This window comes from Enhydra lutris, unplaced genomic scaffold (genome assembly GCF_002288905.1).
Source record: "Enhydra lutris kenyoni isolate GAN:26980312 unplaced genomic scaffold, ASM228890v2 scaffoldscaffold55, whole genome shotgun sequence".
Lineage (NCBI taxonomy): Eukaryota > Metazoa > Chordata > Mammalia > Carnivora > Mustelidae > Enhydra > Enhydra lutris.
This window is the reverse complement of record NW_019154139.1, coordinates 11,919,391-11,943,391: the sequence shown is the minus strand read 5'-3', so window position 1 is coordinate 11,943,391 and position 24,001 is coordinate 11,919,391. Positions and strand designations below refer to the sequence as shown.

The 24,001-nt window shown below is 49.6% G+C and overlaps 1 protein-coding gene across 1 annotated transcript in view; it reads right to left on the bottom strand.

The window, feature by feature from the left end:
- Nucleotides 1–11,006: 11,006 nt before the first annotated feature.
- LOC111157519 (RNA binding fox-1 homolog 2) overlaps nucleotides 11,007–24,001 on the bottom strand; it is a 266,387-nt gene continuing 253,392 nt past the window's right edge. Inside the window, exons 11-14 of the mRNA XM_022518998.1 lie at nucleotides 22,131–22,170; nucleotides 13,214–13,302; nucleotides 12,799–12,871; nucleotides 11,007–11,154 (exon numbers count right to left, since the gene is read on the bottom strand). Coding sequence (XP_022374706.1) covers nucleotides 11,110–11,154; nucleotides 12,799–12,871; nucleotides 13,214–13,302; nucleotides 22,131–22,170 — 247 coding nt within the window. The 3' untranslated portion in view covers nucleotides 11,007–11,109. The remainder of the gene's footprint in view (nucleotides 11,155–12,798; nucleotides 12,872–13,213; nucleotides 13,303–22,130; nucleotides 22,171–24,001) is intronic.

Below are 24,001 nucleotides of genomic sequence, written 5' to 3'. Positions count from 1 at the left end.
AATCTGGCCCACCACCTGGCTTTGTAAATAAAGTCTTATTGGAACACAGACACGTCCATTTGTGCCTGTGTCAGGTTACTTTCCAGCTACAATGGCAGGACGTGAGAAGCTGTGAGACTAGGTGGTCTGTGAAACCTAAAATACTGATTATCTGGCACTTTACAGAAAATTTGTTGACTCTTGGTCTACATGTTTCAAGAAGGGACATTGGGTGGCTCAGTGGTTAAGCATCTGCCTTTCGCTGGGATCAGGATGCCAGAGTTCTGGGATCAAGCCCCGCATTGAGCTCCCTGCTCAGCGGGGAGCCTGCTTCTCCCTCTCCCTCTGCTGCTCCCTCTGCTTGTGCTTTGTGTCTGCCTCTCTGTCAAATAAATAAAGGCAATCTTCAAAAAAATTTTAAAAAAAGTTTCAAGAGAAGCAACTTTGGATTTTCTGGAATTCTGGCTTTCGAAAGTGGATCAACCCCTGTGAACCGGGAAGTCAATTTCAGATCCCAGAAGGAACAACGGTGTGATGGCAAAGCCGCGGCAATCCCAGGAGCACGTTTCACACCTGCCCCCTTTCGGCTGCAAGGTCAAGGACCAGCCCGGACAGTGGCTTTATTGTTAGCCTGCGGGGCTTTACTGTTAGGACTGCTGGGTCCGGAGCTGGGCAGCCTCCCCTCCTGCCAGCCCCAGCACACCGGCCTACCTGTTCGCCAGCCTCCTTCTCCAGCAGAGCACACACAGCACAGAGCCGGGGATGGTGGGGGGAAAGGCAACACCGGGGGGCCCAGAGGCAAGACGGAGGGAGGCAGGTGCACAGAGCCACGGCCCTCGCACACCGTGGCTCACCGGCTGGGTTGGGCCGGCGACCCCCTTCTCTGCGTTTCTGGAAAAATTAATAGATGTTATTTGTTTAGAGGCAGTTTAGAGCCAAGCTGAGCAGAAGTCCAGGGCTCCCACCCGAGTCCTCTCCCAACCCACACAAGCGGACCATGTTTGGGACCACGGGCCAGGCAGCCCCGAGATGCCAACACCAGCCTTTCTAAGCGAGCTTTTCTGTTTTCCGCCTCTCAGGAGACCTCAGGAAGTCTCCCGCCCTCGAGGAGATGGCAGGACCCCAAATCATTTACTGGGTGGGATCCAGCCAGGGTGCAGGCCGGTGTCGCCTTCCCCCTCTCCAGATCCAGAGGCCCGGCCTCTCCCTGGGCGGGGGGACCAGCTGGGCCAGAAGCTCCGGGCATGCAACCTGGGTCTGTAAGTAGGGCTCTGGCCTGCAGGTCTGCTTGGGAACCGCCAGGGTCTGGCCGAGAACCGGATCGGGGAGTTTTAGAAACGGATATGACATTTTCCTGACAAGCCCCTGGGTGGTGCTGGCTTTTGCTAGCACTTGGTCAAAGTGTTGGCATGTTTGCCCTCCTGAGGCTTCTTCACGGGGCTCTGTGGGTGCAGAGGCCTAGGACTGACCGAGGAGGAGAAGGAACTTTGCTCCAAGGGCAAGACGGAACACGTGGGTGGGCGTGCACGACCGGACTGGCCTCCGCCCTGGGACCGAGCATTTGTCTAGGCCTGGTTTTCACCTGGAGAGAGTTCTGTGTCCGCACATGGAATCAGGGCTTCAGCCTGGGGAGGCACTCCACGGGCTGCCTGGCCTATCGGGACATTCCACATGCGGGGGCAGTGACTTGACCAAGAGCACACGGCTGGCTGTGGCCAAGAGAAACGGAAGCCCGAGTAGTCCTCCTGGCACTTGAGTCCGCTCTTTAAACCAAAAGCCATGACTTTGGGGGCTGAGGGTCGCTCCCAGCCCCTCGGGGTGGAGGTGCAGAAACAGGGCCCGAGGCTCGGAGTCAGCTTTTCGACCCTCGTCTTAAAGTCCCCTTGTGTTTTACGTAAAATCTTTGGGGAGTCAGCGTTTGGTCCCCAGAAGGAGAGCCTGTGCCTGCTGTACCTGGCGCATCCCTGGCTGTGTTCCAGACCCTGCCTTTTTGTGGCACCTGCAGTACAGCTCACGGGTGGGAGCAGGTGCCCAGCAAGGCGGGAGAGTTGTCTGGTTCCCTGTCCCCTGGCAGCTCGGTCTGGTGGGAGAAAAGACACAGGCACAACTCCCTCACAGAACAAGCACCTTCTCCAGGTCTCGTCTCCAAATGGCACGGGTCCGGGGCTGCGGGGGCCTGACGTCTGCATGGCTAATGGATGCTGCACCCCTGGGCTGAGCTCTGTGCAAAGAAAAGCTTCGCAGGGAGGTCTGTGGAGTGGAAACAGTGATGGGAGCGGGAGGGGGGCAGGCCAACAAAATCAGACCCGTGAAGAGCGCGCTGTGTGCTGAGGGCGAGCTGGCTCTGGTCCCGGTGAGTGCTGGCTGGGCAGGCCAGGCCGGCTCCAGAGCTGGGAAGGCAAGGGATGCTGTGGGTTCTTTGGGAGCAAAGAGGGAGCGAGGTCAAGAAGTGCCATTTGAGTTGAGCTTTGAAAGTCAAGGACAAGTTCATTTGGAAGGGGGGGAGGGGCCAGGGCAATGAGAGAGGGAGGCATGGCTTGTCTGGGGGCGGGGAGGGGGGAGGCATACAGCACCCAGGAGCCAGGTGAGCAAGGGAGGCCTTGAGTGTCGTGTTGAGGAATTTGGATTTCAGACTCTGGAAAACGGGACTTTCTCAAGGATTTGGGGGCCAGGGATGATACAGTCGCACTTATTTGAGAAGGAGAAATCAGGCCAAAGTGCAGACGACTAGCTGGGTAGAAGAGGAAGGTGCGAGAGGCTGGGGTGGGGCCACTGAGCGTTCACCTCTAGCCCAGGCCCTGGGCCCGCGCAGTGCGCGAGGCTGTCTGCCCCCTCCCCTCCCGGATCTTACCTGCTCAGAACGGAGTCCCGTGCAAGGAGTGAGAAGCAAGAAACAATCTGTCTTGAGATCATCTCAGAGCAGTTAAGTGCCCGGAGGGAGGTCAAATGGGGGGCTGGGCAGGGGAGGCTCCCTTATGGGTGTGGGGCAGGGTTTAATTGGAGCCCAGAAGGGTGAGAGGGGGCGCCAGGGTTCCAAAGCCGGGGGGGAGCAGCTGGGGCCCAGGGCCTGGGGCAGGAATGAGCTTGGCCACGGGCAGAAGGCAGGCCAGGGCGGCTCCGCGGGGAGCGTGCAGGGGGCAGAGGGCGGAGCTGGCTGCGGGCGCCCAGGGGGTTTGCGTGTGGGGGGGGTGTCCCAGGCTCTGGAGTCGGTGCCGCTTGAGTCGCGCGCGCGCGCCCAGGAAAGGGAGGACGGGCAAGGCGGCAGGGAAAACAGACCTCGAAGGGGCAAATGCCCGAGACCAAGGTGGGGGGACACCTTCCCTCCCTCCAGCGAGATTCGGCACTTATTTCTCTTTCCCCCTCTGGGTTTTCACCCGATCGTCGCCAACCTTTGTTCTGTTTCCCGCCCGAGGGAACACAGGACCTGGGGGGGACGCAGCGATCTCAAGCCTAGTGCACGTGAGCAGCTGGGGGGACAGCAGCGGGCGGGGCGGGGAGGGGGGAGCCCAGACTGCCGGTTGGGAGAGTCGGGGTGCGGGGCGGAGTCACTGGCCCACAGCCCAAACTGACGGCGAGTTTTCGGGAGAGGAGGAGCCGGCTGACATCTGCGGTCTGGGAGGAAGAAGGGGACCCTACAGAAGGCGCGGGGACAGCCGGGGAGGTTGGGGGAGGGGGACGCCGGCTCCGGGATTTCTGAGGGAGTTCTGGCAGGAGAAGCACCAGAAACACTAGCGCTTGGGGGTCCAGGGAGCTGGACTGGCTGCGTGTGGCTCCTAGGTCCGCCACTTCCTACCCAGGGGACTCCGGGCCAAAGCGATGTCATCCCTCCACTGTGCAACTTCCTCGGCTTAAATGGGGGAGAAAGATAGGGTCTGGGGTTTGACTTCTCCATGGGGAGCTAAGGCGGCCTGTTCCGGGTTTCCTGCGTCCTGGCAGAAACACTGGTGCTGGTGGCACAGGGGGCAGCGTGAGCATCCGTGTCCCCAAGTCGCCGTGGACGTGGAGGGCGAGGTGACAGGAGGTGCCAGGGGACCCCTCTGTCTTAGCTTGCTCTTCGTCCCCAAGGGCCCCTCACTCCTCACGGTGACTCGCTGCACACGCAACCCGAGCGACGGGCTGGGAGAAGAGCAGTCGGGTCGCTGCTCCCGTGACCTGCTGGGCAAGAAGGGGGGCCACGGGAAGACCCTGACAGGCGCGTGGCCAGGCAGACTGAGAAGATAGTGTGGACGGCCCTGGATCAGGCTCTGCGAGTGTGGCCATCCCCTGGGTGACAGCAGGCAGGGAGGTAGGGTGGAAACTGAGTCTCACTTCATGCAAAACATTGAAAAAGGGAACTTGATAGGTATCTGCAGAGTGTCGACATGTGCAGGGCACTGGGCGCCCCGCGGTGAACAGCAGTTTGGAGACCCAGGTGCCCAGGCCAGGCTTGAGGGTGGGAGTCGGTACAGAAACGCGCCCCCATGCGGTGGTGTGGACGGAAACAGGCGGCCTTGGAGAACAGCCCCAGGAGGTGCGTGCGGCCAGTGGAGGATGGAACCAGGGAGATTGAAGGAGCGGAGGCGACCCTTGGCCCTGCAAATGGAAGGGTCGAGAACACCCCGCAGTGCTGAATGCGACCCAGTCAGGTAAGAGCCCGGCAGGGGCAACCATCCACCTGCTGTCACCGGAAGGGGCTGCTTCAGGCTCCTAGGGGGAGAAGCCAGAGCAAGTCATCGGAGTCAGTGGGCAGAAACTTATTCCAGAAGTTTGTCGTGTAGGAGAGGGCCTGGGATCTTGTGGTGTTATTTTTATACGTGTTCAAGGTATAAGCCCGTTTAAATGCTAATATCTTTCCTACTAACTCGTAGGCAGTAGAAGGTGGACCTTGCGGGAGGGCACGACAAAGCAAGGTCCCCAGAAGGATGTGGTGCAAGCGCAAGGTGGGGTCGGCTCAGGAGGTGAGGACGTTCTCTTGCGTGAAACAGGAGACAGGGGGAACGAAGGGGCGTGGACTCAGGTGGAGTCTGGAATTAGAAGCAAACGTGCCTCCAGGGGCCCCCGTGCAGCGATGGCTTCCAGCTTCTCCAGGACATGGAAAGCCGGGTGAGCCGAGGGCCAAGCAAAGGGCACTGGAGACTTCTGGAGCTTCGGTGGGGAGGGCGGTCACTGGGGGGCAGGTGAGAAGGCCTGGGTAGAAGGGCCAGGAGGACCCCACAGTTAGGAGCACTGAACCTGGGCGGCCAGGAGCCAGAAAGACACAGTGACAGGGGCAGTGAGGCAGGAAAGTCAAGTGGCCGGACGGGGAGGGGGGTGGCCCGGAGTCCAGGAGAGCACGAAGGCTGAGAGGGGGGCAGCAGCGGGAGCACCAACACCAGCTCCTGCCAAGCCTGGAGGAATCCACAGAGAGGCTCTCGGGCTGCGCCCGCCTTGGGCCTCATGTCCCCCACGGCTCCGCACGACCCTGAGGGCTGTCCGTCCACAGTGCGCTGCGCTTTGCCTCCTCTTCCCACCAACTTTCTAAGTCAAATCCCAGGTGGAGGTTCTGAGCCTCAGGAAGAGGGACCCGGGGATCCCCCCCAAATAAACACACAGATGCCAAAGAATGGTGTTTCTCTCTTTTATTTAAAAACAGTGCTTCATTACCGTTTGCAAAGGCAGAGGCGGCGCTCCTCCTCCTTCGCTTAGAGTTTATAAAAGCCAGCAACATGATCAATAATTTATACACATGGATAGTAATACAAAAAAATAAGGAATAAAAGCTAAAGATCTAACTACTCCGACCTTCACAATTCCAGCTACTTGATAATAATAGGAGTAACCCAATGAATACTGTATGGTCTGAAAGCTACTATACAATATGATTCTTAACGGGAAGGGGAGGGAGTTAGAGACTGTCACAAAGCCCCGGGGTGCTTCTCTGGGGTTTGCAGGGAAATAGGACCCTGGGCAAGCAGCTCGGGTGTCCTAGGAAGTGACTCTGGGGGTGGGGGGTGGGGAGAGAAGGCGAGGTGGTTACACAAGCAACCCACGTGATGCCCCCACGCCCCAAAGGTACCTGTTTCGCCATGGCAGTGGGAGGGGGCCGGGGAAGCTGCATGTCGCATGTCGGGATGGTCCAGTCCCTGCCATGGGGAGTGGGGAGAAGAGGAGAGGTTCTGTGGCGTTTTTAGCCTTGCAGAGATTCGGACTGAAAAGCTCAGAGACGCAGGGAGGCCAGCCTGTCAGGGACAAGGCAACCCCACCAGCCCCGTCCGCACTTCGCAGCCCCGGCTGACGTGTGTCAAGCCCCAGGTTTGCTCCAGCCATTCACAAAGCAGAATTATAACACAAGATAAAAAAAAAACAATTCATGTCCCTTAGGGTAAAAAAGAGGATCAATTCATCACTCGATATATAATACAGCCAAAATGAGCTGCTCAAACAAGCACACACACACGAAAATACTGTGAACAGAAAAACACGAGAAAATGGCTAAGCTGGGAGTCTCGACGGGGTATAGACGTTGCTTAAAGCACTTATCAGTCCCCAGAAAAACTAAACCAAAAGTCACTTTTTAAAAAAAATTCAAAAACGCATGTACCCCCTGGGAACCTGGCGTCGGTAACCGGGGCCAGGGGGTGGGGGGAGGAAGGAGGACTGACGGTCCCTCTTCGCCCCGCGTGTGACCGCGAGCCCGAGCGGACCGGGCCCCCCGAGGGCGGTCTCCTTAAAGGCAAGGCTTGCGTTTTGGCTGACGAGCGGCTCTCTCGGTTACCAGTCCCTGCCGACCAGCACTACCATGGCTGAGTTGATCTACCGTTTTCCTGAGTAAACTGTTCACTGGCTACAGTCCGGGTAACAGGGAGGAGAACAGCTCCTACAGCCAACTTGGATAACTTGAGAGATTCCCCCGCGCCCTCGGTTCCTCATTCCTAGAGCATCTGATTCAGGAACTGGAGACCAGGCCGCAGCCTGGGCCGAAAGCCTCATCTGAAAGGCAGGTGCCCCGACTCGACCGCGCTCACTACCCCGGGGGGCGCGCGCTGGCTGAGGACACCCGGCGCCCACCCGGAGAGGGCCCTGCTCCGCGCTCTAGCTCCTGGATGGCTATTGCCTGGGTGGTCAGTAAAGCAAGTGTGGAGGAAGTACGTAGGAAAAGGGAAAGGGAGGGAAGAGGCTTCTGGACAGTAACATTACCAAAAAAAAAAAAAAGAAAAAAAAAAAAAGAAAGAAAGAAAGAAAAGAAAAAAAATAGTATTTTACGTAACAGAACCAAGTCTCACTGGTGTGTACTACAGATGGCCAGACATTTTCAAGAGCGTGACAAAACAAAAACACACAGATTTACGTCTGATGTTCACCTCGCCCACTATTCTGTCTTCCTGTCTTAAAACAGTGCAAACAGGTAACGTATGCTTTTTAAAACACCACTAGCCCTTCCCCACCCCCGAAGTCCCTTTCTTCCTATCATTGCGGCGGGGGTGGGGGTCTGCAATCCTGCAAATGTTACTGTGCTAGAGGTCGCAAGCAGCAGAGGAGGCCAGACTGGGTGAGAGGGGAGGGCGCGAGCCGTTTCCCTCCCCGCTCCTGGCCAGGGCGCCTCCCAGAGGGGCCCCCACTGGGTCCCGCTGTCCTGTCCCAGGGAAGGGGGTTATGAAGCCCTTCTGGCAGACCCTCGGGGCGGCTTCAATCCCGAGTTTAGGACATCCCTCCCACCTGGAAGCTAAGTGACTGGTGATGGGGGTAGTGCTCATCTACGTGTCTGCAACATCGCTAGGAATAGGAACGGGAACCTAAAGCAAGAGCGGTTCAGCCCCTGAGGAGTTAGACTTTTGAGGAAAAGCGGCTACCACTGGTTTCTATTGAATAATCTCCACTAGCTCCCCTTGAACTAAGAGGGGGGCCCCAGACCCCTTCTTTTTCAAGGAAAAATAACATTAGCTCAATCCCACCCATGGCTGTCGGAGGATGGTGGTGATGGGAAGTCTGGGAAAACCTGAGAGCCTTAAAAACGGTGAGTTGCAGTGGCTGAGCCGGGTTCACGGGAGCTGAGCCACAAACACGGATTCGTGGCCGGAAAGGACCGAAGGTTAGCTCTCTGGGCCGAAAGAGGGTCAGGAGATAAAGGTTTTCACTAGCGGTCTCCTTACAGGAGGCCGGCTTCTAGGAGTGAGATGCTAAGTACGCAAGTCCACGCCGTGAGCTAGAGTAAAGCTGTGGAAATCATTCATGTGCTGTGACTCAGCATCAGCGTTTTTTGGAATCATCAACCAGCATCCTCTAACGACCCACAGATGCCAAACTCCCTTCCGCCTCTGTTTCCTAGTCCAACGGGAGCCAGAGCCGGGAGTGGACAAGCACTGGTGCTTCGAGGAACCTGCCTCCGGTGAAGCTGGCCGCGCGGAGTTTCAGAGCTCAAAGGGAGATGGGGAGGCCGCTGTGCTCTCATCTGGGCGCTCACAAGAGCTCCTACTCTCGGTGCTGACGCTGAAGAGCAGAGGCCCTTGAGCGAAAGCGGAAGTCTGCTTTGCCTCCCTTAGAAACAGGAGCTGGAGGAAGCCGTGCTACAACCATCCCTGGAAATGCAGCAGAACGCACAGAGCTTGCCTGCCGAGCCGTCAGCCAGAACCAGCTGGACTGAAACGCAGTAAAGGCAGCCCAAGCCCGAGCTTCTGCCTCTTTTAAAAGTGGGAGCTGCCTTCTCTACCTTGCCCGCCATCCTTGTCTCTTTCTTGGAAAAAAGAAGAGAAAATCACTAAACTCATTCCCCTATTCTCCTCCCCTGCTACAGACACAACCATTTAAAATTTGGCCTTGTCTCCACTGCGCAGTGGCTTACGATTTCTGCGAATGGCCCCTATTTGAACATGACATGAAATTTCTCCTTCTTTAGTGAGTAAAAGCTCTCCCTCAAAACAAAAGCAAAAGAAAAGACAAAAAAATCTTCCCTGCCCCCATTCCCTAGAACAGTGAAAGCCCCACATCCCATATCCCTTCCTCTAACTAAAATATTTATATACATACAACAAAAATTGTCTTTAACAGCAACGAACCAAACTTTGGCTTGGGGAGGGGAACCCATAAAAATGGCCAATGGCCCGGGGCAGTTTGATGTCCCCTAGTCCGTGCTTTCCTCCCCAGCATCAGTAAGATTGCATCGAGGCCTCTAGCTTCCTTGATGTCTCCCTCATTTCAGGGAAAGCCTCTCCCCCACTCATCGGCAGAGAGAGGGCTCCACAGGGGAGAAGGCATGTACTTTACACAACAGGCCAGTGCCTCCCGGATAGATCACTCTGCTTACAAAGAATGCTTGATGCTGTCATAGGTCAGTCATTTTAATTCAGGGACATGAATCAGTTATCAGTCAAGAACATGTGTGGAGGCAGAAGTAAAAAAACAAAACAAAACAAAACAACAAAACAAATGGAAAACAAACCCATAACAAACCGGAAGCTCCATGTCTCTGAATTACTCCCTTTAGCAGCTGTCCCTTGGGTGAGAGGTCACCCTAGTACCAATGTGAATAGACCAGGGAGCCAAACAGACCGTGCTTTTCTGTTTTCTAATGCCTTCGTTTTGGAAATGCTGCAGGACCCTTGCCTTTATCGCTGACAGCTAGTAGCTAGAAGAGAAACGCCTTCTCCCCTACTTTGTCTATATGCATGAAGTCAAAGCCAGGGGGGCCACAGGAGTGACTCGCCGCAGTGGCCACCACACGACTCTTTCTGGCAACATGAGATCTTTGCCAGGTCACACCCTCCTTCCACTAGGGGAGGGGAGGAACCCCGGGGGCTCTGGATTTTGTGTCCTGTAGTGTCCACGTATGCCAAGGGGTCAAGTGCTCGGTTGGGTGTCTTTGGAGGATAATGAGGAGCCAGGCGGAGAGGCCATGGGAGCTCAAGACCATGGACACAGAAGTGGCTCACAGAATGCTCTGGAAGATGGAAATTCCTATGGCTTTGGAGCTAGTTAGTACAAAGTACCTTTGCCTGCCCCTACACGCCCTGATCACCACAAACTTCCAGGGACAGCCGCCCCAGGACCCGGTGCTTCATCTCTCGCCAGCACTCTTCGTATGCTTCATACCTTGTACTGACCTCCTGAGGCCAGAGAAAGCACAGGAATATCAGAGCCCTGCCGGACATCATCCGAGATCCCTTTTCTCTTCCTTACCCTCTTTACTGGCTCCCGACACTTCATACTTCTAACCCTCCAGCCGAGAAATGTGGTCGCTATTTATTCTCCTGTCCCTCGGTCCTAAATTCCTGACTCTTGAGGACTCGGGAGCAGGGAGTTCATAGAAGGACAGATGAGCTAAGCTGTGGTTCAGAGAAAGGGGAAGAAACCCAGCAGGAGTGCTAGGATCTCAGGAAAAAAGAGAATCGTCTTTTTCACACTCCAGAGTTCATTCTGAGATCAGTTTCCTAATGAGGTGTTTATTAGCCACAGTCTGAGAGCATGTTTGGAAATATTAATACTATAATTCCAAAGACGATGCCAACTGTCTCAGGCTGTGCAGGTAAGATGATTGTAAAAAGGATGGAGAAGACAGGAGGGAAGAGGAGAGGAAAGTGTCTTTTTAATCCTCTTGCTTTGCAAGCACAAATTCCTGTCGTCTATCAGCATGTGGATTCCAGCCACAGCCCATCAGAACCGCCTGCCGAAGACCAGAAACTCAGAAGACTAGAAGAACATCCCGTTGCAGAAAGATCTCCTCCACGTGTGCTCGCCCCCCAGCCACTCAGCACCGCATGCACTTTGGTAGCTCTGTCTGCTGATCTCTGATCACATGTGCTCATCAGCTCCTAGGGTCTCCCCTTCCTCATTAACTGCCTCTTCCGTGATTGACAGAATAAGCTAAGCACGGACATACAGACATGGAAATGCATTATTTTTTTTTTTTTTACCACAGTTAAAAAAAAAAAAAAAAGAAAATTAAAAGAAAAAAATGCACAATCTTTGGAACAAAAGAATTAAAGGCAGAAATGTAAAGGAAAAATACATATTCAAAGAACATAGTGAGGTATAAAAAAGTATTCTCTCTTTTTTTGTGTTTTTTTGTTTGTTTGTTTTCCTCTTCATCTTGCTATAGAGTTCCTCTACTAGTAAATATTGCAATAGCCAGGCCTCATGAACTGGGGGGCTGTCCCATTTGCAGGGTCTCACGTCACTTCAGTAGGGGGCAAATCGGCTGTAGCCACCTCGGTATAAACTCGCCTGCAGTGATTAAAGACATAAAAATAATTAAAGGTTGATGAGAGAAGCACGGAAAATGAAGGAAAATGTCCTTTAAAGGGAATTGGAAGCAACTGGTAAGATGCTACCTAGGGCAGCGGAGTCAGGAAACCGACTTCTGCCTCTAAGATGCTCAAGCCGGAGCCCAGAACGCTTACCGAGGACCTGACCGTCTCAAGAGAGCACGGCAATGCTTTGTTCCATTATTTACAGCCATGGGCACAGAAGGGAAACTCAATAGTTTAAAACCAGCTCTGTAAATAATGTGATGCTTAAAAGCACGAGAGTGTTTGTTTACCTCGATCACATCACAATCGTGACCTGAAGCAGCTGGCTGATTTCACCTTTGTCCATGTCACCTGTCCGTGGAGAAGAGGCTCCTCTGACCACCAGTGGTCACGTCCCATATCTGAGACGGGGCTGGATTTAAACCGGAGTCAACCTTCCGACTCATTCTAGCTCCTCTGTAATCCAGAATATATGCCAACTAGGCTGCCCGTGGACATACCTGAATTTATTTCTATCTGTCTCTCTGGAGCTTTAACTGGGCTTTGTTCCTTTATCAGGATTGGACTTGTTATCTTTTAGCACATAAAATAGCACATAAAATCTCAGGAACTTCCGTCACCAGCTTTATTCTGTCCGTCTCTACCTCAATTCCACACCTCCATCCCCTTAGGGCCCTGTTACTTCCTCCCACAAATCTTCCTATCAGGGGAAACTGAGTGTGAGAAATGACGGGTTCTCTCATATTCCTCCAAGTCTTAAATTTCACTTCTCACTCTGCCTCCCCGTCACACACCTCCGTCCGCGTTCCCAGGCTGCTGCCTGGCCAAGAACATTAGGGGTGCTGCTGTGGAACCACAGACTGTGCAGGATGCAGCCTGGAGGCCTCCAGAAATACGGCCGTGAGGATTCCAGTTCGACTGGAGGAGACTGGGGTGGCAGTGGGGAGTTATTCTAGATGAGCTCTATGGACCTTTCCTACCCTTCCAGGAAAAAATCCTATTTTGCCACAAATGTTACTGATAAAAAAATGTGGTGGCAGTGGGGAGTTATTCTAGATGAGCTCTATGGACCTTTCCTACCCTTCCAGGAAAAAATCCTATTTTGCCACAAATGTTACTGATAAAAAAATGTAAAGCATTCACTGGGTGATTTCTAGCACCAGCTGCCAGAAGGCTCAGGAATGGCAGGGACAGCCTTTGGTATCGGCATCAGCAACTAATGTCCGTTTTTGGAAAAGCTTAGTGTGAAAGCTGCAAAGTCTCGTACCCCTACATCTTCCCTAATACGTATCAATGAAACAGCCACAGGCATGCACCCGACAGCAGAGCCAATAGAAAACGTCAACTTGCTCCTTTCTTTCTCTCCCAAATGATGCGGGGACTCAGGGAAGACTGTCACCACTCCTTCCTCTCTGCCCTTAACCAGGCCAAGCGGCTCACACTACAACACACAGAGAAAGAAGGCGATGTGAACCTTCCAGACAGTCCTCTGTGGCTTCAGGACTTTGGCAACAGAAGAAGGGCTGAATTTATCACCACTTTAGATCTTTTGGAATCTGCAGGTACAAGTTAAAAGGAGTCAAACGGTTAAGAAACAAAGGGCACGCGTGATACTCACCACAGCGCCAACTCCATAGCTAGCGGCAGGGGCCAGGGCATGGTAGGGGTCGGCTGTGTACACCCTGCCGTAACTGGAAAGAAGAAACGCAATCAGAGAGACCGAGCCCTGGCGGCGCTCCGCAAGCATGAGAGGGTTTACCGTGCTAGACACTCGTGGGGAACTCGGGGCCTGGAATGTTACTGGGGAACTTTCTCCTTCTCCTCCCAAATGCGCTAACTGGGAAGAATTCTCAAGGACCTCTATAAACCCGAGAAAGGAAGGAATTGGGGGTGAGGAAGAGGGGGGCGGGGTCACGGCCAGAAAAGGGACAAGGAGAATACGCAGGAGCACTGGAGTGGCCTCTGGCCCACGGAAACCCCGTGTGGGGGGCCCATGCGGGCAGTGGGGACAGGAGGGCGCGGGCGGCACGTACCCATCGCTGTAGGCGGCGGCAGCGGCGGCGGCAGCTGTGGCCGCGGTCGCAGTGGCGGGCTGGGCGTATCTGTAGGCTGCGTATCCGCCCTGCAGGAGAGAAGAGAACTGACTTTACAGATACCTCTCCCCCCCACCCCGGGGCCAGACGAACACACACCCGCCCACACGCAGACAGACGCGCACAGTGACACGGGGACAGACACGAACACAGACACACACGTGGGAGGAGAATGTTTCAAACTGCCTCGGTCTGCATGTCATCGTTCCTCTGGCACAGAACGGAGCTCCGCCCGGCACAGGGGTGCGCTTTCCGGTCTGGGACGGTAGCAGAAGTAAACTCTCCCCGTAGGACCCGGTCTCAGATTTAAGAAATGAAGGCAGGATTCCAGATCCATCTTTCTTCACAGTCTTGGCTGGGGCTTTCAACAGGGCAAATATCTGCAGGGAGCTGGGGGACTCTACCAGACGGGGAATGTAAGTTACAGAACTAGGACACACTAAATCTGCACGTGTTAACTTGAGGCTCTCCCGCGGCTTTACTGCCCAGACTACGGAGATCACGGTCGGTCGTGGAAAGGTCCTCTACAGGGCTGGGCTCCTCAGGCCTCGCACGTTTGCCGCGAGGCTAAGATAACCAGGTAACATGGAGAAGGCAAACCCGGTGTAGTTCGGGGCGGGCAAACTTCGATCTGGGAGCCGACGCAGCTTGCCACCTGCTTCTGGACGCAGGTGTGAAGAGACCGTTCGGGCTCCAAAGCCGAAAATATTCACTACTTGGCCCTTCAGAGACAAAGCCTGCCAGCTCCGATCTACACTTCAGACTCAGACAAATGACATTACAAATGGCCGAGGACCCTGCAGTGGGACTCTCCTAGGGGAGGAAGCCCTCCTTCCATGCCCTGGGCATTTAACTGCATTTATTCTCCTCTCCCAAAAGATTCGGAGACTCTGACGCTCCTGTCTCATAGCGGGCTCTGGAGCTGTTCTGCCAACGGGCCCAATCTCCTCTCAGTCCTGGAGACTTTCAGATCCCACGTCCTGTTTCTTCCCCTCAGTTTAGGGGAACCAAACACCCCAAAGGTGTCCTCCCATTCAGTATTTCGAAGATAATCACAACAGTAAGTGCCACACGAGACAGGCTATTTTGGCAAGCCCTATGGTTTCCTCTTCTTTGCCCTTCTAGAATTTATCTATTTCACCTAAACCCAATTCAGGGGTGAATTTTTATTACTCTCTTCTCGCTATCAGATGTAACAGTGTTCAGCTGGTGCACTCAGACTACAGCCTTTCACTCACGCTCTCTCAAGTGGACGCACCGCCTCACGGGGGAACAGGGCTTCCCGCTCTCTAGACGGACGCCGCGTGACGCCAGCCCATGGAGAGGCAGATGTGCACTGAGTGGCCCTCACTGAACATCAGGAGTCATGCACGACTCCTCTTTCTTCTCCAAGTGAATCACTCAGAAAAGTAAACGTTTCTTTCTCAATTACATATTCGTCCACAGATACCCATATAATAAATCAGAAGATTCTAATTAATATAACTGAACACGGACAATGAAACGGTAGCCTTCTACCATGGCAGGAAGCACCCTCGGGGCTGTGTGGTCAACACGTTCGCTTTGACATCCAGCCAGGTGTACGGGAACGGGCAGGCCAGGCTAGTTTGGGCAAAGCTACACACCCCAGGCTGTGTCATATCCCCTGCTGTATCCGTGTCTGTAAGTAGATCGACCTACACATATACACGGTGTACGTGAACTAAAGGGTCTCTACCTTATTCCTTGTTTAAACTTCTAAAGAGGGCATAAAGCAGGAAAAACATCTGTTAAAGCAAAAGGCTAATCTGTATAGTTGAAATTTTGAGCTTTAAATGAACCTTTAAAGGCTCAATTCTTCATTATAACTACAGATGATTCCTTTAAGTTTAGGACTGAAGTTTGCTGGTGTGAAGTTTATAGCTGGGCTGATTTTCATAAAACTGCCTGTAAACAAGGGTAATGTGGTGAGTGAGCAGTATGTGGTTTGTCTCCTTAGCGTTCCTCCAAGCACCAAAATGATCTTTAAAAATTTAAAAAGGCAAGGTAATAAAAGCAGTTAAAGCCCAATTTATGTTTACCTGAGCAAAACATTTTTAAAAACTGAAGTTCTATGCCATAGGGCAGAGTCTACATTCTCATTAAGGGATTCTGAGGTTCAAAAGTACTGACCTCTCAGAAAGTCTCAGTAAAGTCGGAGATACTGGCGAGTCTATCTAACCACAGCTCTGAGCGGTAGGGCACTAATTCTGGAAAAAGAGGTTCTGAATGAGGTGACTGAGAGAACCACTTCCCCTCTCCTTCCTTAGCCTGTAAGAAGCCATCGGAACTGCAATGGTTTGGGGGTAATGTTATTGTTAACCAAAACAATTCAAAATGGATCAGACCATGGGAAAGAGGCTTCTTCCACACCAGGAGGAGACGGGGAGCGTCTATCTGCCACAGTCTCCTTCTGCTATAAGTGAACTCAGACTTTGGAGTTTGAATGTGATGAGGTTCTTTGCTATTTAAATTCAGGAAAATGGAACAGGGATACAAATAATCTTATTGCCAACAAAAGGCCTGAGAAGCATATCAGCATTAAGAAAAACTACACTAATTTTTTTTTTTAAAGCTGGTATTTCAATGACTACTTTCCTAATTACTTTACAATGGTGCTACAAGGAGGCCCTTTAAAGGAGAGGGGCAGATAATAGTCTAATACACTAATTTGGTCATTCATCGGTGACTGTCCCCAAATTAGAAAAGTTAAACTGTATAACATGGATTTATTTCTCTCAGATACAGTCTCACCAGAGCATCTCTGCTGCTGCTTTAAACAAAAGATACCAAAAACTGTGAGACAAAGAAAATTCAGATGTATGTATTTCGACTCCGATTTTGGAATGCATTAAGCTTCCAGGCCGAGAAATGTTTTTTTTTCCCCCCAATTTTACCTCCGCTAGCAAGTCTGAAATCTTTTACAGAACATGAGAACAAAGTGCAGTTTGAAACACCAAGGTTTTCATTACTGTTTCTTAAGTTTTTCCAAAAGAACAAGGGAGGGGAAGGGAGTAGGAGAGACAGGGTTCAGGCGTGGGGGGGGGTATGGCGCCACATTTATTAATCACATTAAAAACTAAGCATGCCAACATCTGGAGCTAAAACAACCAGCAAAATCACCACGTTCAGACTCGTATCGGCTAACTCTATCTATCCCAGCATTCTCTTGGGACAGCGGTTTGCCCTAGGTTCTACCACAAGCTCGGTGAAGTACACAGCCTCAATTACTAGAGCGTGCAGCCACAACCACCTGCCATTACGGAAACAGTCAGTCACCACTTGAGTTAACATTCCAGACCCTAACGACTGGCCCTCCCCAGCCCAAAGAAATAGTCAAGGTCGCCCGCCCTCGCCCTGGCCCACACCACAATGTTAATAATTATAACAAGCAGTAACCCATCTGTTATATCAGAGAAGGGAACAGAGACTCCACTGAGAGATTTAGAGTGAGATGTTAACATGTCTTCAGCTGACTGCACAAACAAACAAACAAAAAAAAAAAAAGAGGAGAAATAATTCATTTGGAGATATGAAGTCATGAAATAGCTGATGTGTATTGCTTTTAACCATGCACTGATGCAAAACTGAAGCAACCATTAAGAATAAAAATTAAAAAGGACATATGTATTTACACACAATCAGACCTGTTGGATCTGAAGCAGTTTGCAGACTCTATCTGTGTGTGATTTGAAATAAAACAAAAAATGGGGATTAGCATGGCCACGGCACACCCTAATGTAGGAGGGCACACATGGACTGCTTTTTGGAACCCTGAGGGCTGGATCCACTTGGCATGGCTGAGCCTGGTCCAAACACACATGTGCCCCTTTACAGGATTGCTTTCTTATTCCTTTTGTGAATGCCTCTGGAGTGTTCCCAAAAGGGGCAGCCAGATACTCCATCACTCCCCTATGCACCCTTCCTGACCCCGTGAGCTTGGGTGCCGGCCCTCGGGCACCAGCCATCCATTCTGACCCAGGGTTCTTCCGACATAGTTCCTGGGCTTAAGCAGTCTGTCTTTCCACATATCCGTGACACATCCCTAACTTCCGCTTCCAGCTCTTTCTGGGGAAAGCGTGGTTACCTTTAAGATCCTTATGTTGTTCAAGTCTCAGCTCTCCAGGATCCATCAACACCTGCTAGGGATTCTCTCCTCTACTCTGAACTGGTTTTATCATTTAATTAATAACTTCATAGTGTTGCCACACTGACCACAGGACTTTTCTAAAACAGTTCTGTTTTAACCAGAAGAAAATGGAAGGGCTCTACCTATCTACCTCTCCCGTACCTGACCTTCATCTGTCCATTAGCGTGATCTCACACGGGTAGACATTCCCCTTATCTTGAGTTCAACCTAGCCATTAATTTTATTATATTTTTGTTTCAGATTTACATTAAACAGGACTTTGGTGAGCATGTGATGTCAAGACACCTTCTTTCTACCTGGAAGACAGTGACATTATGTGACACTGAGGAGAAGAGTATTTCAAGACCAGCAGACAACACAAAAGCTTGTTCTCTGCATGTGGTGTACAGATTTATAGAATGAGGGGCGTGGGGGTGGGTGGGTGCAGAGAAAGGCAGGTGTGGTGCTCAGAGTCACTACGGGAAGCAGAGATCCAGCCCAAGGAGCTTGGGTGGAGTTGGGTCTCTGGGCATCACTTTATCTGTCCCTGCCCGATGCTGACCCCTTCCTTCTCTTGCCTCCTCCCTACTCCAGCTGAGGGCCACTGCTGTAGACGGACCCTGCAGAAGGGGCTCTTAGGACACTGTTCTTCTGTGGCAATATGGCACCCAGATTAAATGTGAGTTAACACAGACGTGAATACCAACACCTGTAATAATGAGAATATTGTTACTGTTTTTGACAGTGACCTATCTACTTTGAAAAGTAGATGTGAGAAGGTCTTAAAGAGAAGTATTGAAATTTTATTTTATTATTATTTAAAATTGGGGTGAAGGTAAGAAATGGTCATGATCAACTTCTTATCTTCCACTTATGACTTCCATGGTAGATGAGAGATGATCTTTCATGAATCAAACCTCTCAAAAACCCTAGTATCTCACATCTCTCCAAATTAGTTCATCTCCCAAATCTCTCTGGGTAGGTACAAAAATGAACTGGCCAAACTGGGACAAGCTGTCTGTGGCTCTCCTTCCCTAGCCATCCAGCTGTCGGCAAACCTAGCGGTGCACTATTATCCAAATGAACCCACTGACCTTGTTCTAAGGAGAAAGGCAAGGAGGGCAAGGGGAATACAAGTTTCAAGTTTTACAGTCCCAGTGGGTCTAGATTTTTAGGCAACTTCAAACTTAGGGAACGGCACGGTCCAATCACTACTGTGGTCTCAGTGTGGGGCCCAACTGGGGGATTCAGGACTCCTGCCCTGCATAGACTCGACTTCCTCCCTTTCCTCATTTCTTTCACGGTGGCGGGGAAGACGCCCCCACCTGCTAAGGCCTGCAAGTAGAAAAGCCCAGTTTGAACACCGTGGATAAATGCGATTGACAAACTGAAAGAGGCGGCAGTGATGGGACAGTGCACGGCACCCGCCTGGCGCGGGCGGCGGCAATGGGACAGCAGCACTTAATTTCGGGGGAGGCGCCATCGCGCACAGATCTTGACCGTGCGCGGCTGGGGTGGCAGGGCCTAGATCACACGCTCACAAGTCTCGGTTGTCCAAAAAAGCCTCTGTTCCCATCTCTAACGTGGAGCTGGAATGGTTAGTATAGTTCAATCTGTTCACTGCAATCCACAATCTGATTGATCGGCAGGTCACACTGGCGCTCCTACCTGAGGTATTTTAGCGCTAATGATTGGTTCCTGTAAGACTATTCTATAACAGAACACAGGAAGAGCAGTTCAAAAAACACAGCTGTGGAAGGAAAACAATCATACAAAAAGCCCGCTAAGGGGCTCACCAGCCTTTTCTTTCCTTTGGATGCAAGCATGCTTTTCACAGGGTAAGAATTCGGAGCAGGTTGTTATCCCTCTAAAAAGTGAATTAGGGTGGACCCTGCCCTTTCGACTGGTCAAGAAAAAAAGAGGGGCGGGGAGGACTCACGATCTCTCTGCTACAGTCAAGCCTTCTCCCTGGGGTCTCTTTACAAACTGTGGGCACAACTGCCAGATCAGTCCTCCGGAGAGGAAAGTGCCACGGGAGAAACAGGAAGGAAGCAAATGGCCAGCAGGGGTTACGGACTAACAACAGAACAGGGAAAGAGAGTTAAAAAAAAATTAAAAACCAAAAAAAACCAAAAAACCAACAACTCCACAATTAACAGCCTAAATTAGTATAATGTTAAGACAAAATGGGCAGCTTCAACTCTTTTCCCCCATGATGTTCCTTCAAGCTCTGGGTCGGTGCACTCCGGGGAGAGGAAAAACCCTTCACTCGTCCTATCGCTCATCTGTTATTTCTGAGGAAACAAGGACTCCGTGTATATGGACAGATCTCCACAGGTAGGAAAATGTACAGAGAGAAGCAGAACAGACTCAAGGAAACACAGTGTGGGGTGTGTGTGTGTGTGTGTGTGTGTGTGTGTGTGTAAAAGAAGCATCCCTCACTCCCTCACAGCTCAAGTGGGAATACCAAGTTCCCAGAGCCGCAGTCCGGTGAGCCCCGGCTCAGCGGCGACCCCACTGCACGGTCTCGTCTCCCCTGCGTGGGGTCAGATCTGACCGCGACACTGGGGACCAACTTTTCCCTCCAAGTGACTGAATTAAGATAGGAACTAAGAAACGACGATAACATTATGATTAATTCTTTTTGTTAAGAAAACACCACTGGTAAAACTAGTATTTCAGCAAGGTCACTAAATTATCTCTGTTTAGCTTCATAAGGTGATCTGGTCAGATTTAAAAAAAATTTTTTTTCAAGAGTATTTTCTCAGTAAGTACAGAAAAATCATCTCTCTCTTAATAAAATCATATATTGTGAACTAAGGAAATGAGAGACCTATAAGCAAATATTTGGTTGGTTCACTTAAGGTGGAAGTAGGCAAATCTAAATAAGGTAGCAGTAAGCCATACTTTTAAAAAAAATCCCCAAACAAAAAAACATTAGAGAGAGAGAGAGAGAGAGAGAGAGAAAACCGCCTTTGACTTAAGAAATAATTCCAGTGGAAAAGCATGCTCTAATAGATCAGATTTCAGGAAAACAATTTAAATAACATAAAGACGAGTTTCATGAGAATATGGGTACTAATGTATATGGGAGAATGTACATGCTAAGATCATATGCAAATACATAGATCTAGAAGTGTCATTTGGTATAAAAGGAGGAGTACTTCCCCAACCCTCAAGTTTCACTGTGAGCCCGGGGGGGAAAAAAAAAAGGTATCTTTCATTACTTCTTGAAAACCATCTGAGGAAAGATGTGGATTTTAATTAAAGCACTGAGAAAGGTAATGAAATATGGATTGAGTTTTGTGCTTGGCTATAAAATAATTGATGTAATCTGGGAAAGTCACAATCTCTAAGAAATGTGTATAACGAAGAGAGAGGGTTGGACCAATTCACGGCTAAGACTCCTTCAAGCATTTGTTAAACTAAGGCAAACTTTGAAGGTCTGCTCCAAAGAGGACACGTGTGTCCAGTCACCTACAGTGACCCAGAGGACTGCTTAATCCTATCTGTACTTCCTGCAACACATAGAACCTCTAAGTATATTCTGAAAGTGCATTAAAGTTTTCTGATTACATAGAATCTCTGGCAGAAATCTGTGGGAACAGCTCACTGCGGAGGTATATGCATGCCCTTACTGATTTGGGGAGCTGAAGGCAGAGAAAGCATTTCTGGACAATTCTAACCCACGCCCAAGGAATAATTTCACGCTGACAAGTTTTTCTTAAGAAAGTGTTCATGACTTGGGTGGTTAGACTAAGCTTGCATTCAGAAACAGATCATCTGGAGAGGTCTTAATGAAAGATTTCAAAGCTCGCAAACTTTTGGATTCTTTGTCAGTCAGATCACTTTGTCCACATTTGAAATAATTTGTGACAAACCAATCATGATATAACAAGACAGTTTCAGGAATGGGTAATAATGGTGTTAACATGGCTGGTAGAAACAACGGATCCTATGTGATAGTCAAATGCTCGTAAGAAGAGTCTAGGTTGCTAATTACGCCACTCGTTTCCCTCTAGATGGCTCTTAAGAAAACAGACCCGCCAGTTGTGGACCTTTTTGATAAAACAAGGCTGGAAGCACTGAGTGTCTGGTTTCCTGTCTTTATCCCCATTCTTCACTGGTATTAGCTCCTTCCACCCCTTTCACAAGTAACGCTCTCTCTAAGTATATAAAACAGGAAAACACGTAGTTCAGAAACCTTACTACCATCTATGTAAATCAAAGTTCCAATGATCTAAAGAGGGTTATGGAATGAGAAGAAAAGCAGAAAAGAGAGAGAGTTGGTTTAAACTAATATAACTATCCTGTTACTTATGTATGCACATGACGCGACAGTAATAAAAGACTTTAAACCTGCTGATCATCTCGCAAATAAATCACTGAGACACAGAACATCTGTGGGTATAGGGAAGGGAAAAGAATATGTCCAGTAGACTGACTCTAGCAATGATCAGGAAACCCAAAGGCTCAGTTTTTGCACCCAGGGGCAAGCGCAGTGGCAGAGAAGCATGCTTGCATTCTTAAATATATAAATATATATATATATATATCCACAAGGAAAAAGAAAATAAAAATTAAACAAATTATATGTAAAAACAAAACAAAACAAAAAAAAAACCAAACCAAACCAAATCAAAGAAACAGAAAAAAAAAGGCTGGCTTGTCAGGGAATGGGGTCGAGAAGGCCCCGGTGTGTGTACTTACATAGAGGTCAGCACCGTAAAATCCGTCCTGGTAAACCACACTGCAGAAAATCCACACAAAAACAAAAACAAAAAACAAAAGAACAGAAACACATTCCGGTTATTGAGGACGGCGGCATGCACATGCGCTCTACACAGGCAGGTGATGTATGAATACGGAACTGGGGCTGGGGGCCCAGCGCATCGGTGAGAGGACCGTGCAGGTGCGGTGCACGTTATACAGCTCCAGGACGTGCGAGGAGGGGGAGGAGCGCACAACTGGAAGGGACACCTGATACTCGATCGTCGCAGGAAGATTACAACCATAAAAGGCATTCCCAGAGGGCCTAAGAGAACTATCGGAAATCTGCTGGATGAGAAACAGCAAGTTTTCATACCCGGAGTTTTTGTTTTGTTCTGTTTTTTTTTTTTTTTGTTTTCCAAAAAGCTTGCTCTAGGAGGAAATTTTTCCTGAGTTTCAAAATGATTGCATGTGTATGGGGTGGGGAGAGGAACGGAGAGAAGGATCTAATGTGAAAAAAATGAACCCAAAGAATTCCATCAGGGCAGGATCTGTATGCAGAGTATGTTTCAAAATTATGTTTAGTAATTTGCTCTCAGTTTCCTAGAAGTATGTACATTTTTTTTCTGATATCCATACATCACCTGCTTTTCCACCCTGCACATTAGACATGCGATAAGATTTGGCTGATCACACAAGCATGCAAAGTATTATTATTCAGCATTTTAAGAACCAATGCAACACCTCAGAAAAACAAGTCAATCAATTCTGACCAAAGTAAACAGAGAAATGTAATTAAAAAAAAAACACAACCAAAAATACCCACAATGCATTGCTTTCACAAGCAGAGATAATGAGCTAAAGGTTAAGGTGATTGGTCCAAGGTCCAAGAATTGAAAGGTGCAGTGGGGATCCCAGATAGTAACAATATAATCCAGAGCGGGAAGGAGAGGAACTGGAAGATTTTAAGGGTTCTTTTTTGACCATAAGCATATTCATGGAACTCTGAAAAATAGAACTGATAACTGAGGTTCTGGGAGTGACCAAGGATCATCCTGTTTTATTTAAAAGGATAACACTGAGAAAGTAGCTGATTAGGAATAGAAGGGTTTATTTGCCTGTTTAGAAAAATGAATCTGTATCAAACAAAATACATGAATTTTTGTTTGCTTGATTTTTAAAATCCTGGACAACACTAAACTATTATAATCACAGGTTTCAAGCCTTTTGAGGTATTCTTCTGCATATAGACTTTCCCCAAAACATTATTTTGGGACCAAAAGACATGGAACAGCAGTAGAGATAAAAGGTAAGACTTTCTTCTTCACACTTGTTAAATCAAGATTTGGATATTTTAAATGAGAAGATCTGTTTATTGTTTATTCAACTAAGAAAGTTGGATAATTTTCACCACTGTCTTCTCTGCTGTAGTAAGTAAACTATGGTGAAGTCTTTAAATCATATTTTTAACTTGAATATGAGAATTTATTTTTTGCAGGTAGCTGGAAAGCTTCCGAATTCTATTTACAATGATATTTTGTTGGGTTTACAGGATAGTATGGCCACACTTTGCAATGGCCCCAATACACTACGCCTTTGTATCTCACAACAGGCGGACTGAGCTCGTCTGTGATGCTCATTTAGCTACTATGTTCTGTTCTTTTTCATAGTTTCCAATTGCTGTTAAAGCCTGATATTAGAAAGTGATCTGCCTCTCAACTACATTTGAGTCAAAAAGACACTTGTTCCGACAGAGTGGAAAGCACTGAAACCAAGTGGTAATTAATTAACCTTCGACTATTTCAGTAGGGCACACAGGCAAAGATTACAATCATCTCTTCTACAAAGAAGAGTGGTGGCATTAAAAACAT